The sequence below is a fragment of the Apodemus sylvaticus genome, chromosome 9 (assembly GCF_947179515.1).
Source record: "Apodemus sylvaticus chromosome 9, mApoSyl1.1, whole genome shotgun sequence".
Classification (NCBI taxonomy): Eukaryota; Metazoa; Chordata; class Mammalia; order Rodentia; family Muridae; genus Apodemus; species Apodemus sylvaticus.
Window position 1 is genome coordinate 26452611 of NC_067480.1, and position 15611 is coordinate 26468221.

Consider the following 15611-nt stretch of genomic DNA (forward strand, 5'->3'; position numbering starts at 1 on the left):
ACAATCAGAGATTGTGTCTAAAGCACAGCCTTTGCTCTTTAGTTGAGTATGTGATTCAGAGCCCTGGGGTACATGGATATATTGTGTTTCAGACAGTGTTACTTAATGAACAACTAAGGCTAGTGACAGATTTTCTCATTGTAAGCTACCCTGCAAGGAACATCCTCGTGTGCTTCTTTCTGCCCTGCACTTATTAACCTGACGAAACACCTGTATCAGGCCAGCCTCTGTCCTAGACCCTGTGGCCATTTAAGGCTCTGATCCTGGACATGTAGGCCAGGGGTCTGGGGAAATGTAGCATTAATGGCTTGTTGGTTCCTGACTACCTTCCAGGAAAGTGGGGAGCCAGTGCACCCCTAGTGGGTGTGCAGTCAATCTGGAGGAGCCTTTCCTTTCCTAGTTAAGCTAAGAAGAAAGGTCCCTTCCTCTTGGTCTGGGAGGTTGGCTTTCTAGTCAAGGACAAGGGGATAAACCACCCTCTACACCCGCGGCTCTCAGCCTTCCTAATGCTGCAGTATAGTTCCTCATGTTGTGGTAATCCCCCAACCATAAAAGTATAACCATTGTTACTTCATAACTGTAATTTTGTTACTGTTATGAGTTGTAATGCAGACCTGCAGCAGATGCAACCCCTGTGATAAGTTGTTCCATTCCCAGAGGGGTCTCGATCCACAGGTTGAGACCCTCCCCCCCAGACCACACAGGGCATCCTCACTTAGTTCCAGAGTGTGGTAGAGAAGGAGTTCCTGCCAACCCGAGGCTAGACAGTCAGTGTCATCTGATGAGCATACTGGTCTCAGTGGTGGCTGGGGACATCCTGGTGGGCTGGCCTGACAAGTCATCCCCGTGCCAGGTGGTAAAGGCGTGCAATGAGGGTGTCCGGAAGATGAGTCGCACGGAACAGATGATCAGTATCCAGAAGAAGATGGAGTTCAAGATCAAGGTGAGTCTGCCTCACCCAGGGGTGTAGGAGGTCCAGCCTGCACCCCTGTGCACCCTCCCCAGTGCTGGAAGCCAGTCATCAGGCACTCTGCCCTGATTTACCTTCTGGGAGTCGTGGGCCCACGTCTGCCTGCCTGTGTGAATGTGGCACTGTTACCTGGGTGATCCTGAGCCGTCAAGGAGCAGGGCTAGGGACTGGTCAAGGGACTCTTGGTGCTGAGGGACTTGCAAGCTACTCACTTTTCTGGATTTCTGGTGACTCGGATACTGGCACGTGGTACCTACTGAGGACCCTGGAGGGCGGTTCATGTAGCTCATGAGGAGAGCACTGGTCTAGCATGAGCAAAACTAAAAGGGTCCCAGAGGTCAGAGTTTGGAAGTTCATCTGGAGGATGGGAGGGATCGTCTGCTATCTCCTGGGGTTGCACCTGCTGGACTGACTGAAGTGTGCCCAGCAAGCCTGAAAACACCTTGCACCTGAAGTCCTGACCTTCTTATACTGTGGGGCACCATTACTTCCTTTCTTCTGTAAACTCAACCTCTTAGGGCTATACATATACACCCACACATGCACATATGCACACAGACACATGCACACACATACACACAAGCACACACCTACACACATGTACACACACATACACACATGCATGCATGCACACACATATACACATGTACATGCACATGCACACACACATATACACATGCACACACACATGCGTGTGCATATACACGCATGCACACATGCATATGCGCATTCACACAGACACCAACACACATGGAAATGCCAAAGCACAGGCATGAGAACAGAAGCCCAAGTGTAGGTACGTAGACAGCACAACACACAGAGACACACAGTGCACATGAACAGAAGCACATGTGCACACATGCACCACATACACACACACAAAGGACACATATATTCATGTAAAATTTTACCCCTGCTGCTATTCCGCTGCAGGGCCAGTGGCAGGGAGTATGACGGCCTCACACAGTCCTTGCATGCTGTCTCACAGCTTTACTCCAGGTGTGGCATGTGTAGGACCCCATCCCCTGGGAGGGTGCCAGGGTGCCAGGGTGCCGCCGCCTGATGCCCCTCCCCTCCCCCCCCCAGTCGGTGCCCATCATCTCACACTCCCGGTGGCTGCTGAAGCAGGGGGAACTGCAGCAGATGTCCGGCCCCAAGACCTCCCGCACCCTGCGGACCAAGAAGCTCTTCAGAGAAATTTACCTCTTCCTCTTCAATGACCTGCTGGTGATCTGCCGGCAGATCCCTGGGTGAGCCTGGCACTGACGGGCCCTGGAGAGGGCCCGGCCTGAGTGTGACCATGGTGGGAGACAGTGAGGCGGCGGTGTAGCCAGCTTTAGGGTCAGGTTTCCAAAGGTCTGCTCTGCTCTTGCCCAGCTATGGGCCACGATGCAGCCTCTCTGAATGAGCCTCAGTTTCCCTCCTGCAAATGTGGAAAGCTGACACTGAGCTCAGTAGAGTGGCCACTGCTGTGCCACAACCCAGGACAGGAGCCCTTCTAAGGGCCAGGGGACAGGCGTGCTGGGATTTCCCAGGGTGCGTAATGAAGGGCCAGGGCCCTGTGCTGGCTCTTCCCACCAGCCAAAAGGTTCTCCTGAGACCAACAAGTGCCCCTGCCCCCCCTGTTCCCCAGAGACAAGTACCAGGTGTTTGATTCAGCCCCAAGGGGCCTGCTGCGAGTGGAGGAGCTGGAGGACCAGGGCCAGACGCTGGCGAATGTCTTCATCCTGCGGCTGCTGGAAAATGCGAATGACCGGGAGGCCACCTATATGCTGAAGGCATCCTCCCAGTGAGTGCCAGTGCCCTGAGCCACACCCAGCACCCCTCGTAGGCTAATCTTTGCCATAGGTAAAACAGGGCTCAACACGCATCTGCAGGAGGCTGGCCTCTTCCGGTGGGGACTCTGGTAGAGGCTCTTGAAGGCTCTTCATGTTGGGGGTGTGTGGATGGCACGGGTGGCTGTACATTCCTGGGCTCTTGTGGTCAAGGAGGGCAAGTCCATCTTGTCAAATGGATACTTTTGCCGATGTGCCAGTGAGCTAACTCTCCCCCTCCTCCCGTTTTTTGTTTCTCTGTGTGGACTCAAGTTCTTTATTCCCCCGTTCCTGAGCGGCCAGGATAGCTGCCTCGTTGCCCCAAGCAGTTGGGGGAATACACGAGACATTAGGAATTGCTTTGTGGCCCACAGAGCCCCGGCTTTCTCCTCATCTCTCCCCCTCCTCAGTGCTCAGCTGCCCCTCACCACACCCCACCAGGAGTGTGGTCCCCTCCCCTGCTGAAGCCCCAGGCTCTAGATCACAGGGATTAACAGGAAGTGATGTTAGCGTTCCCTGTGGCTTCCCTGAAACAGACCTTTGAGAGCTAGCAGCTTGCAGGACCTCACGGGTGGCTCCTCACACTGTCGGACTTCAAACCCCTGGCCTGTGGGGAATGTGGAGGGGTTCCCCGTGCAGCAAATTGAGCTGTCCTGGTGTTAGCAAGAGCCAGGCTTAGAGGCCTAAGTTCACACCATCGGTCAGAGTCTGTTGGCTCTGCAGTTGGGCGCTTCTGTCCCCTTCCTGTGCAGGAGCGAGATGAAGCGTTGGATGACTTCACTGGCCCCCAACAGACGGACCAAGTTTGTATCCTTCACATCTCGGCTGCTAGGTGAGTCCCTCACTTGGAAAGGATACTCTAGGTTGCCTTTGGCTAGGACTTACTACGGGGCCTCAGCCTCAGGGTTCCTTGGCAGCTGGTGGGAAGGTACTTCTCCCCCACAGAAGTCCATTCTGGCACCAAGCAGGAGCTTAGAACCCCTGTACACTGGATGGCTTAGAAGGAAATGGAAGTCCCAGAGTCCTAAGAGTCAGGTGGCAGAATCCTGGACCCAGACTCCAGTGTTCTCTTGGGCTTTCCAGCTGTGAGTCTAAAACTCACAGAAACCCCAAAGGAGCACGAGTCTGTCTGCCTTGTGAAGAAGTTACTGTCCCAGCCATCTGGCTTGTCCCCACAGGGTCACACCTAAGAACAAAAGGTTCCTCTTGTCTTCTGGGCTGAGAGCCCTATCACTGCTAGTGAATCCCTTCCTCCCTTTCCCAGAATTCCCTATAGTCTGATGAGGCCTCCCTGGGGTGTGACCTCCTCCCTCTCAGAGGGAACCTTTCTTACTGTTGTGCAGCCCCAGGTCCCGTTTTAGATAAGACTCAATCACCTGCTGATGGCAGAATTGTCCCTGGCACCACTGCCTGGTGGTAGACCAGGGTGGAACCCATGATGGGGACACACCACACCACTCTCCTCCCTCCTGCAGATTGTCCCCAGGTCCAGTGTGTGCACCCATATGTGGCCCAGCAGCCTGATGAGCTGACGCTGGAACTGGCAGATATCCTAAACATCCTGGAGAAGACGGAGGACGGTGAGGCCCCCACCCAGGGGACTCTTCATCTTGGCCAGCCATGGGGGGAGGGCCATAGCCTAGATGTAGGACTAGAGGTTGCAGTTAGCAGGTGGGCAGGCAGAGCTCCTCATCCTTGCTGGGTGTTGACAGTACTTAGGACATTCTGCCTGAGCAGGGGGCCCAGTATTCATTGGCCTTTCCTCAGACTTCTGAGCCTTCCTTCCATTCCCGTGAGCTGCGAGGCTCTTTCCCTAACAGCAGGCCTAGCAGGTGGTTCTCTGTCTCCTTCCCAGCCTTGGCTATAGCCTCCCCTAGGAGGGAGTGTGACCTTTGACCTCAACCTGTTTGCCCCCAACTTTCTTGGGGGTGTCTGTGACCACCAGGCCAAGAAGCCCTGCTCCTGCCCACCCCGTGGCTGGCAGGGCCGAATTAGCTCCAACTGGAGTTTTTCTGTAGCCCCTGCCCAGTTTAACTCCAGGCCCTTTCTTGTTCCATACTGTCCACGTTTGTGTATTAACTATTCTTGATCAAAATCCCAGGAGTAGCTGGGTAAGATGGCACACACCTGTAATGCCACCATTCAGGAGGCAAAGGCAGGGGAATCCCTGAAATTTTATGGTGGCCTAGGCACAATGTGATAGCCTGGTGTCTTTACAACAGAGACTATCAAAATACCTGAGAACAAAGGCCCCCTCCTTTCCTCTCCTTTGTCCTGAGTTATGGCTGGAAAACCAAGTGATCTCCACAGGATCCCTCTGTGGGTCCCAGGCCTCCCCTGCCCTTTCTGCCACATAGTAAGTACACTGCCTCATAGCCATCACATAATACACTGCCTCGTACCCATCCTAAGGTGGCCTGAAGAATGCTGGGTAGGGGCAGGCCATTTAACAAGCCTGGCACGGACCTTTAGGAGAGGGAAGACAGCAGAGAAAAGAGATCAGGGCACTTGGAGATTCAGGGTCTCCCCAATTTATAGTGGCCACCCCACGGCAATCGCTTGGCTCTGCGGGTGAGATTCTGAGAGAATCGCCCAATGAGAGGGTGAGCTCACTGTCTAGGTTTGCTAAGTCAGTGGTCAGCTACCTCCTACATTGGTCCCTTAACTGCCTCTTTTAGGAGTGGCCCTTAAGTCTCCTGTCCTGGTGTGGGGTAGCCTGGGAAGGTTCAAAATAGGCCACCACCCATGGGAGACACTGCAGCCTGGCGCTTACATTCTGTATACTTTCTAGCACACTGTGGAGGCAATCTAAACTTAGGTGGGGTGCCAAGCCACTGCCCATGGGGAATGCTGAACTCCTGAGGATGGCTCAATCCTTGTTCCCCATGCAGAGGGGACCCCAGCTAAGAGGAAGGCCTCGTCTTGCCTCCCCTGTCCCCGTAGAGCTCTGGAACCCCCTGACTTCTTTGTAGGGTGGATCTTCGGTGAGAGGCTGCATGACCAGGAGAGAGGCTGGTTCCCCAGTTCCATGACAGAGGAGATCCTGAACCCCAAGATCCGCTCCCAGAACCTCAAGGAATGTTTCCGAGTACACAAGATGGAGGACCCTCAGCGCAGCCAGAATAAGGACCGCAGGAAGCTGGGCAGCCGGAATCGGCAGTGAACCTCCCCAGCTCAGGCACCAGTCTGAAAGAGGGGTTGGGCAGGGATGGGGAGTGGGCCCAGCAGAGACGCCAGACAGATTCAGAGGGTCTTAGGGAAGAATGTCTGTGCCTTCTCAGGCAGCAGGAATGGCTTCAGCCTGTCCTGTCCCTGCCCACACAGTGGAAGCTCTAGTGTCCTGGCCACTCGTTCGCTTACACACTGGCGAAAGGCTAAGTACTTAGGCAGTATTATACCACCTCCCTCCAGCCTCTCAGAGGTAGAAGAGGGCAGGCATGCTCCAGAGACCTTCCAGGGACTGAAAGAGACCCACACAAGGATCCCTGGCAGCAGGCAGGCGGAAGGTAACCACTGTGAGGATCCCCCAAACTGCACGCGTCCTTCCCTTCTTTGGAAGCCGTTAAGAGTCTACCAGGCACGCAGACGATGGGCCTCCCCTGCCTGAGGGAGTTTGGTGAGCAGTGGTGACTCTGCCTGCCCTCCCCATGCCTCTGCCAGCCTCTCTTGCACGGCCAAGCCCTGCCCTCAGCAGGCCCCCCCAGAGCTTAGCTGAGGGTTCATGCCACCTTTAGCTCCTTGAAGGACTTGATGTCACTTGATGTTACTCACTAGTGTCTCTTGGCCCCTGAAGGAGCCCAGGTGTTTTGCAGAATGAATTGGTCACTGCATCCTTTATGGTCATGGTTTTGAGAAAAGCAAATATCATTTTTGGCTGCATTAAAAGAAGCATCCTGTATAAAACAAGAGGCAGAAAGCTGTTCTTTATTGCCCTGATGCACACAGCAACCAGGCATTGGCTTCTGGGCTGGGAGGGAGGAGCAGTCTTTTAGGCCAATAGGAGAGGCCTTTTCCCAAGGAGGGGCTGCAGGCACTTCCTGGGGGAGCAGCCACCATCCTGTCTCAGAATGGGAATGGATTTGGGCCTCTGCTTATGGAGGGAAAGGGCTCTCTGAGGGAATGGGGAACTCCTCCTGCCGTAGCACGAGCACATGGTTACAAGGCCACTGGGGCCTCAGGTTTCAGTAAGCAGAGGTCCTTTAGGGGATCTGACTTCAGGCCTGGGATCCAGACTTCCTACCTGATCCAGACATTGGCCTCCAATGCTCGTTCATCAGCTGGTTCCTCAGAGACCCCACCCCCACCCCAAGGCCTGCCTGCGCAGGCACCCTTAACTATCCATTTCTATCCTAGAGTGTCCATCCCTCCCACTAACGTCCTAGGAAAGTGTCCAGGGCACTGGGTATCTGCTAGATGCTCTACGTCAGAACTGGCCTTCTGCTTGTGTTGTTTCTTAAGACCATCTTCCAGCAGAGCCCAGGCTAGCCTTAGACTTCCAGCCCTGCCTCAGCCTCCTAAGTACTGCCATTCACTGCAGGCACGCACTGCCTTGCCTGGCCCAGAACCCGCCTCGTCAAGCTACTGGACTTTGGAGTATCTTCCCACAGATCACAATCCAGCTCTTGGTGACACTGAGACCTCAGTCCTTTGAGCATTCCTGGAAGGATATGACAACTTGCTATATTGCAACCAGAGGGTCACAGCTCTTACCCGGGCTTACCCAACCATCCCAACCCACCCCCCATTCTATCCCAGGGTCCTCCTCAATGTCTGGGTCAGCTGGAAAAGGAAGAACAGTCCCCAGAGAGAGCATATACAGTAACCCAAGGCCCCAGGAGTATGAGTGGTTGGAGTCAGGAAAATTCTGACCCCTGGGAGGTGGCTGAAGACACAAGGATTGGGGTTCTGAATTAGGGTATGGCCCCTCCTGCCTGAGTCAAAGTCAAAGGCTTTTACTACCCCATCCGATGTCAATCCTCCAGAGACTGGTCCTGCTAGAGTTGGTCTCTAGGAATAGGGTGAATCTGAGCCAAGCTCTCCAGCTCCCTTCCCCTCCCCCACTCACACTAGGCAGAAGCACTGGGGGGTGGGGCAGGGGACATGTAGTCACGCTGCAACGGGGGCACAGCGAGTGGTACTTAGCAGACACCTGTGCCCTGACGACCTACACTCACTCACTGGGGCACAACACATGCACGTGGCCCCGTGTACACGTTCCCTCCCTGGAGCTCTCCACCCACGACTCCAGGCACGCGGCGTGGCCCAGCAATACGCCCCCATCCAGGTTCACACGCGACTGCATCTGCACACGGGCTCGCACACGCACGGGGACACGGAGGGGACAAAGAAGAGTACAAGGTGCAGAGTCGCCGCGGGCCGGCCTGCGCGGCTCCTTTATTAACTTCAAGAAGCGGAAAACTTCCTTAGCGCGACGACCACGAGTGCCAGCACCACGCAGGTGGCGAGCAGGGCGGCGATCACGATGGCTGCAATGGCGCCCGGCCCAAGCGATCCTGTGGAGGACAGAGGACCATGTTACTCCTCCCCCTCCCAAATCCAGCCCAGGCCTGGCCCCTCATGCCTTCCTTCCCTCTCACCCTCCTCCCTCCCCTCTTCCTGCTCCGCCCAAGCCCTACCTCCGTCCTGGTCCGCCCTTGCCGGAGGGGTGCTGTCCTCTGGTGCTGGAGCAGAGGTGGGGAATGGAGGGCCAGAGACAGCAAATTCCTGGTTGTGGCTTGTGCTCTCCAGGGGACCTTCACCAGAGGGCAATTCAATAGGCTCATTCCACAGGGTGGGATCAGGTTGCTGAGGACCCTCTGCTGCGGGGAAGTGAAAAACAGACAGCGGAGCTCAGGTAGTCTGTGGACGGGGATGCGAGCTCTCCACCAGATCAACAAGGGATGCCCTATCCACATTCCACAAGGTGGGGCACCTGGCTGGAGAATTCTCTCCTAAGCCTGGGAAACCATTCACATGTGACCCAAAAACACCTGTTGAGCATTCGAGACAGATCGATAGGGCCAGAAAGCCAGGGATCATTGAAAAAAAAATGGGGATTGCTCTGTCCCCACCCCCACCCCCCTGGGGCAGACACAGCTCAGCCATCACCTGGGGCAAAGCCTGAGAGTCAAGGAGCTTTGAGGGCACCACCACTTAGGCAAAGGCCATACATAGCCTCAGATCAGGAGGCCAACCCTGGTACTCTAGCAACCCCGCCCTCAACTCAAGACAGCATATCGCTGCTTGCAGGAAGTGGGGGAACAGATGAAGATGGGGTGGTCAGCAAAGGGAGGCTTCCCACACTCATTGTCCATCTCAGCCTGCACACCCTGAACTGTCTTTCAATAGTCCTCAGCCTCTGGGGTCAGCATGGTTTGGGGTACCCGGGGAATACCATAGTGAAAGAAAAAGGCAGGAAACACAGGATGGTGATGTCCCCCCTGCACCCCACCCCACCCCCACAACACACACCGCTATAAGAAACCCAGCCTGTGAAGCCCTGAGCACCAGGCTCTGGGCCAACGTCTTCCCCAAGACACGTTCAAGACCAGACTGGTCAGCAGACTCTAAGATCCCCTTAGCCTGTCCATCAGGCATCTCGGCTGGTCCCTGCCCAAGCCTCAATTATACCTGGGAAGAAGGAAAATGATCCAGGGGCACTTAACCCCAAACAGGTTCCATACAGAGACCCGATGAATATCATTCTATCATCTCATTAATTAGCTGCCTGTGGCACAGAGAATCATTTTATCCCGAATCAGACAAAAGAAAGTCAAGGCTCAGGTTAAGTGGAGACAGCCATGGTGGGGTGGTCCAAAGCCCTGGGTAGGCTGGTGATGGCTTTGTGTCCCCAGGGACCTCCAGGACAGCTGCACCTCTATGACCAGCCCTCGCGTTCTCTGGGACTCCTTCGAGCTAAGGGCTCCATCTTTGGATGCCTCTGTCCCTCTGTGGACAGGCTCAGAATAAGGACTGCTCAGGGCAGAACCAAGGGACTGGGTTGTTCCTGTTCATGTCTCCCCTCCTATCCTCCAGGGTAAACAGGACACACAGCCAAAGCCTGACTCAGGTCAGCCTCAAAATAACCAAGCCCTTCAGAAAACACCAGGGCCTGGGAAGGAGAAGTGTGAGGATTTGTTCTGGACCAGGACAGGGCAGGGTCGTGTGTCCTGTCAGAGACTCTGGGTAAGGCTGGTAAATACACTGCTGGGGTTCCTGGCCCAGCCTGAAGCCACATTCTGGTTAGGAAAGAGAGCACCCTTGTTCTTAACAACAGAGGCAACTTTGGACTGCTTCTGCATTTGAGGCCAGGGAGCTATGTGGCAAATATTGGTGACTGGTGACCAGGTAACGGCTGTGCCAGAGTTCAGAAGACAATTTTACAACTTTTTTTTTTGTAAAATTGAAATCTTTTCACTGTAAGATTTTGGCAGATCCCTTAGGATTCTGGCAGGCCCCTCAGGATCTATCCTAAAGCCTCTCACAAGCCTGGGCCAGATCAGAAACCCAACTTGTAGGCAAAGGCTGCCATCACATGCCCCAGGGCTTCCCAAAACTGGACCCCCTTTTCAGAAAAGACCGGCAAAAGGCCTCTGAAGACCTTTGTCTCCCACTTCAGGAGGCCTCCCTCTCACAGGGTGGCACCCAGGACCCACCTCCCTCTAAGCATGAAGAGTGCCCTGTGAGGAGGCCAAAGTGACCTGGCCACAATGAAGGACCTTAGGCCTCAATCAATCTAGTGTCAGGCTCCCAGGGTTGGATGGAGAAAAATGTCTCCTGAGCATGCCTACTATTCAACAGGCCTTGAGGCCTGGACTTCTGCCTGTCTGCCCTGAGACTCTTCACGACACACCCAAAATAGACAAGCAGGCCGGCCCCTCCCTATCCCACCTCTGCTGGCTGAAGCTTACCTTCAGTGTGAGGCGTCTGGCCAGAGAGGCCGCCCAAAGGCTTCTGAGTGCCAGGGCCAGCCGGCCTAAGCAGTGCGTACTTCCTGGCCAGGGACTGGGTTTGCCCCAACCCACCAAGGAAAGGGTGCACTTGTGGGCCGTAGCCAAGGCCGTTATCTCGTTTTCCTATGCATGCCATGTTCTCCAGACTTGGAACACTAAGAAAGAGCAGCAAGCCAGCTGCCTCCAATTCACCCGGTGAAGCCAGAAACTATGGACCAGTGTGCTCGGAGGAGAGAGGTGAGGGTGGGAAGGAGGAGGCCTGAGAGGCACGCACAGGGGCCCCGGGGAGCAGGACGTGGACGGGTGAGGCTGAGTAACAGCAAGTGGTAATGGGGAAGGAAGGCAGGCATGGCAGGAGATTTCTGTTCTGTCCACCTTGGCCACAAGGACACGCAAACACCATAAGGGTAAGCAAGGTCACAGGAGTTTCTTCTCTGTCAGAGGTGGCATGGTGTCAGTGTCACAAGCTTGGATACCCCAGGCTGTCCCCTTAGCTGCACCACCCCGAACTGCTTTACCTTTTGGTAAATAAGTTTGTTCAACAGTTGGTCTGACCACAGGCTCCCAGGCCAGGCGCCCATGCTCACAGACGGCCTTTGTGCAGCCATGAAGAGCCTTTTCATCCCCACCCTGGCCTCCTGCCCACCCAACCTGGCCTGCTCCCCTACCTCAGTGGCTGCGGCCACCGGCTGAGGCAGGAAGGGTGGCAGGCTGGCCCGTCCCCTCTTTTCCTGATACAGGGCTGCAGCCCAGGAGAGGCAGGGCCATGGGTCTCATACACACCTGAGCAGACCTGTGTATCCACGGTTCTGAGTTCTGAGAACCTCCTATCTCCCCACTCCCAGAACAGACAGAACCCTAAAACTCAAGGTGGGGTTAGCAAGTTCATGTCTGCTGTGGGCCTGCCTGTTCTTGGGGGGAGAGAAGGAACCCTTGGGAAAAGAGGGAGGTGAGGTCAAGTGAGGTCTTGGCTATTCCCAAAGCTTCTGTGGGAACAGAAAGCCCACCCACTAAAGCTGTGTATGTACGATCTGACCGGGGCTCTGGCTAGAGCCTTGGGTTGGAAGAGGCAGCGGGAGCCTGGATAGGAGCCACTATCCAGGAAGGCCCAAGCTACAGGGCCCTGCCAGGCAACAGCCTGGCTGTGGCAGGAAGCGGCGTGGGTCTCAGCTCCTAGTCCTAGGCAAAGGAAAATACCTCCTTCCACTGTAAGTCGTGTCTCCCAGCATCAGGGGTACTTCAGGCTATATCACTGGGCACTGCTCCCACCCCAGAAGCTCTTCCCCAACGTGTGGGAAGAGATGGCTTTCTCAAAGATCCATTTGGGCTTAGCTGAGGGGCTGGGAACTCTGCTCAAAATCCAAACACTGAGTGCTGACCAGGTGCTTGGCCATCCCCAGAGCCCTATGTGAAGACCTGGTGAGGTCTTAGCATCCCCCTATGAGAGAGGCAGCGTAGTGGGTGCTGCCTTCTGCAGATTAGGAAATAGCCAAGAGAGATAGGAGCCAGGCAGGCCAGAGTCAGGCCTTAAGCTATTTCCTGAGGAGCTGAGGGGAAGTAGAACCCACCGACCACATCAGCATCCTAGGGTGTGGTTGGGAGGTCCTAGGCTAGGCTTCTACAACAGAGGTGACTTCTTTCCTTTGTAGACACATACACCCCTAAAATTCAGGCTGCAACGGTTGTAAGACAATCGGGGGCCCGGGGGGCAGGCTGCCTTTCTGCAGACTACTGAACAACTGCACAAGATTTATTTTCCCATAGGCAAAGCCTATCTGTGCCTATGTCTCTGCTCTGAAGCAGGCCTGCCACACAGTCTTTTTTCAGACCCCAGAGAGGCCACCTAGGGCTCGGTCCAGTGTCCTCACTGTTCTTCAAAGGACTCAGAGAAATATTTATCTCTATGGGGATGGCACCTAGGCTGTAGCCAGAAGGACAGGGTTTGAAGAACTTAAAGGAATCACAAGTCTCTGGGTTTTCTGCCTGGAGGGTCCCTGGCCTCTTAGCCCCTTTGCCCTTTGTCGGATGAGCACCCCCCCCCTTCCCCCAGGTCCAGAAGTCTCTAGATGTTCTAGCGGCAAAGTATTGCCCCAAGAACATCAGACAGCCGCATATCCTAGGCCCTGATACCCAGGTCTCTCTCAATGGCCACCCATCTTTCTGCTAACAGTCACCAGATAGATACATCATCTTATTCAGTTTCTACCAACCAGCATTGTGGGAGTTTCCCAGAATCACCGCAGCTGGGCATCCCACCTTGTGTTAGGGGCTTGTACCGCATAGGTACTGGAGAATCTGGTCCCAGTGGTAGTTGTTGGCCCTGAGATGTAGGTAGCAGCAGAGCTAAGGGCCTGCGCCCCTTACCTGTGAGCACCGCAGGGGCCAGGACCCCAGAGACGAGCAGCAGCACCATGTGCAGGGCCAGACAAGATGCCATCCTGTCAGTGAGTGAGCAGTGCTATGGGACACGGAGGGCTGGGCGGCTGGGCTCAGGCAGCGGGAAAAAGGCTTCAAAGATCTGGGAAGGGTTTTCATCAATGCAAACTCTGTCCTCCTGGGACACCGTGCCCGCCCCCCACACATGCACGCGCATGCACACACACACACACACACACACATAGAGGGAGAGGGAGAGAGAGAAGGAAAGAGGGGGAGAGAGAGGGAGAAAGAGAGGGAGAGAGAGAGGGAGAGAGAGAGGGAGAGAGAGAGCACTCAGACAGACTTGCAGTCCTGAACTACCAAATAGCTCCACCCTAGAGAGGAGAGGAGAAGAGAGGAGAGGAGAAGAGAGGAGAGGAGAGGAGAGGAGAGGAGAGGAGAGGAGAGGAGAGGAGAGGAGAGGAGAGGAGAGGAGAGGAGAGGAGAGGAGAGGAGAGGAGAGGAGAGGAGAGGAGAGGAGAGGAGAGGAGAGGTTCCTTTCCTCTCTCTGTCTCTGTCCTGCTCCCCTCGTCTTTCTCCCCCCCCCCTCACACACACACATACACACACACATACACGTATTCTTGGACCAGTGGAAGTACAAACTTTCCCAGCTTCCCAAGACAGAAGCCTCACTCAGATACAACAAACGCCGTGAGCCTCTGTGCCCAGGACTCTTGAGCGGCCCAGAAGCGAGCCTGGGAGACCCTGCTCAGCCGCCTCCCACTTGAGTTCTCGCCTGGCTTGAGCACTTATTAAATCTACGTGCTGTAGAGAGGCATTTTCTATTAAAGCCCCTCGGCTGCTCTAGGCCCCTTCCAGGAAGATCCCTGGATGCACAGTCCTTCTCCCCGACTCCCTTGTTCTTGCAGGCACTCTCCGCTAATCCTGAGACTCAGTTTCACCTTTTGGCCTGGGCTTGGCCCAGAGTTCAGCTCACTGCCTTCCCAACAGGTCAGTGGAGGCAGCTGCTGAGCCTCCACTCATGACCAAGCATGCTGGCCTCCTCAGCCTCTGCCCACACCCACGGATGAACTTCAGCACGCCACGCCCCTCAAGTGTGCTCATCATGCAAGTTCCCAAAGTCTCTCCCCCTGTGCCCCTTCAAACCCCTGAGGCCCTGCTACTTCATAGTTTTGCAAACAAAAAGCCAAGTCAAGGGCTCCCCATAGCCAGTCTTCCCTCTGCTCTCCTGCTCCCTCCCTATGGTCTAGCTGCTGGTCCTGACGTGACTCCTGCAGGATACTAACGTGGCTCCTGCCCCAGGGCCTTTGCACTCTCTCTCCTTCCCTAGAAAGTAGTGGCGATGCTCATCGGGCGTCCACCACGTGTTTCTCCAGGTCTCAGCTCGGCCAGTCAGCCTGCGTCCTGTCATTGGGACACTTTAAGGCTCTGTGAAGCACTTGCACTTTTATGAATTTTCCTATCACTCCTCTTGTGTGTTCATTTTCAGAGGAGAAGCATTCATACTAGGTGCATGAATCAACCTTTTGTCGCTGTGACACAGTACCAGAGAGGCTATTTAAGAGGGTTTACTCTGGCTCATGGTTTCGGGGTTTCTGGTCTCGACCAGCCGCTTGCCCTGTTGCTGTGAGCCTACGGAGAGGCAGAGCATCGTGGTGGTGGCAGGGACAGGGGAGGCTGCCGCTCTCATAGCAGAGGAAGAAAGGCAGGGAGATGCGGCTGGGGTCAAGACACACCTTGAAAGGCATCCTGAGGTTTATTTCTTCCAACCAGGTTCTGCTTCCTTCAGCTATGAACTCATCAGTGGAACAACTAAGTCACTAATGAAGTTACCATACTCATAATTTAATCATTTCTTAATAGTGCCACCAGCTGAGGACTATACCTTCAGCACATGAACCTTTTGGGATGACACTTCATATCCAAACCATAAAAGATGTGCAGTTACAAGTAATCTTGTTACAAGAAATCTTGGTTACAAGTCGACGAACTTTTGTAAATGTGTGTCATCTCTGCCCCCATCAACCAAAACCACGCCCGACACACCAGCAGGCCTCCTCTCCAGCCTGCGCCCTACTGATGGGAGCCTTCACTTTTGCTGCTGAAACATACGCTGACCTAAGAGTGTCACAGAGCATCTGCAGTGGTCGGGGCTGTTTCCACATTGGGGTTCTTATGAATACGGCTTCCATGTTCTCGCACATCTTCTTTGGTGGTGGAGGCCATGCACATCTTCGGTCATGGATGCCAGTATCTCTTGGCCATGTATCCAGAAATGAACCTTCCGGGTGCAAGCGCAGGCAATCTGTCTGCAACACTTTGAGGTCCCAGCTGCTTCGTGTCCTCACGGACACTTACTTTAGTAGACTTTAAAAGTTCTTTTTGTACGTATATGTGAGGAATGTCTATCTATATATCAATTTGTCTGTCTGTCCATCCGTCTGTCCATTCTATCTATCTATCTATCTATCTATCTATCTATCTATCTATCTA

General features: G+C 54.6%; 2 protein-coding genes across 4 annotated transcripts in view; one reads left to right on the forward strand and one right to left on the reverse strand.

The window, feature by feature from the left end:
- The window catches only part of Ngef (neuronal guanine nucleotide exchange factor), a 65049-nt gene extending 58381 nt beyond the window's left edge, over positions 1 to 6668 (forward strand). For both annotated transcript variants that reach the window (XM_052192304.1, XM_052192303.1), the window contains 6 exons: positions 854 to 943; positions 2057 to 2220; positions 2604 to 2759; positions 3537 to 3616; positions 4260 to 4364; positions 5757 to 6668. In XM_052192304.1, the coding sequence (XP_052048264.1) occupies positions 854 to 943; positions 2057 to 2220; positions 2604 to 2759; positions 3537 to 3616; positions 4260 to 4364; positions 5757 to 5947 (786 nt within the window). In that variant the 3' untranslated portion in view covers positions 5948 to 6668. The remainder of the gene's footprint in view (positions 1 to 853; positions 944 to 2056; positions 2221 to 2603; positions 2760 to 3536; positions 3617 to 4259; positions 4365 to 5756) is intronic.
- Positions 6669 to 8187: 1519 nt separating this feature from the next.
- Snorc (secondary ossification center associated regulator of chondrocyte maturation) lies at positions 8188 to 13173 on the reverse strand. Of its 2 annotated transcripts, none has more exons than XM_052192313.1 (3): positions 13101 to 13173; positions 8421 to 8600; positions 8188 to 8297 (listed from the first exon to the last, which is right to left on the reverse strand). In XM_052192313.1, the coding sequence occupies exons 1-3, from the start codon at positions 13171 to 13173 to the stop codon at positions 8188 to 8190; spliced, it is 363 nt and encodes a 120-aa protein (XP_052048273.1). The 2 variants fall into 2 exon arrangements, with proteins under 2 accessions (XP_052048273.1, XP_052048272.1); XM_052192312.1 differs by having other exon boundaries at positions 8421 to 8603.
- Between the last annotated feature and the right edge of the window lie 2438 nt (positions 13174 to 15611).

What these genes read in the sequence shown, in the direction of transcription:
- Snorc (XM_052192312.1), bottom strand. Translation starts at nt 13,173, where the DNA reads ATGGCATCTTGTCTGGCCCTGCACATGGTGCTGCTGCTCGTCTCTGGG. An exon ending in GGCCCCTGCGGTGCTCACAG is followed by an intron (nt 8,604 to 13,100) that starts GTAAGGGGCGCA and finishes ACTTCCCCGCAG; the next exon opens with CAGAGGGTCCTCAGCAACCT. An exon ending in AAGGGCGGACCAGGACGGAG is followed by an intron (nt 8,298 to 8,420) that starts GTAGGGCTTGGG and finishes TGTCCTCCACAG; the next exon opens with GATCGCTTGGGCCGGGCGCC.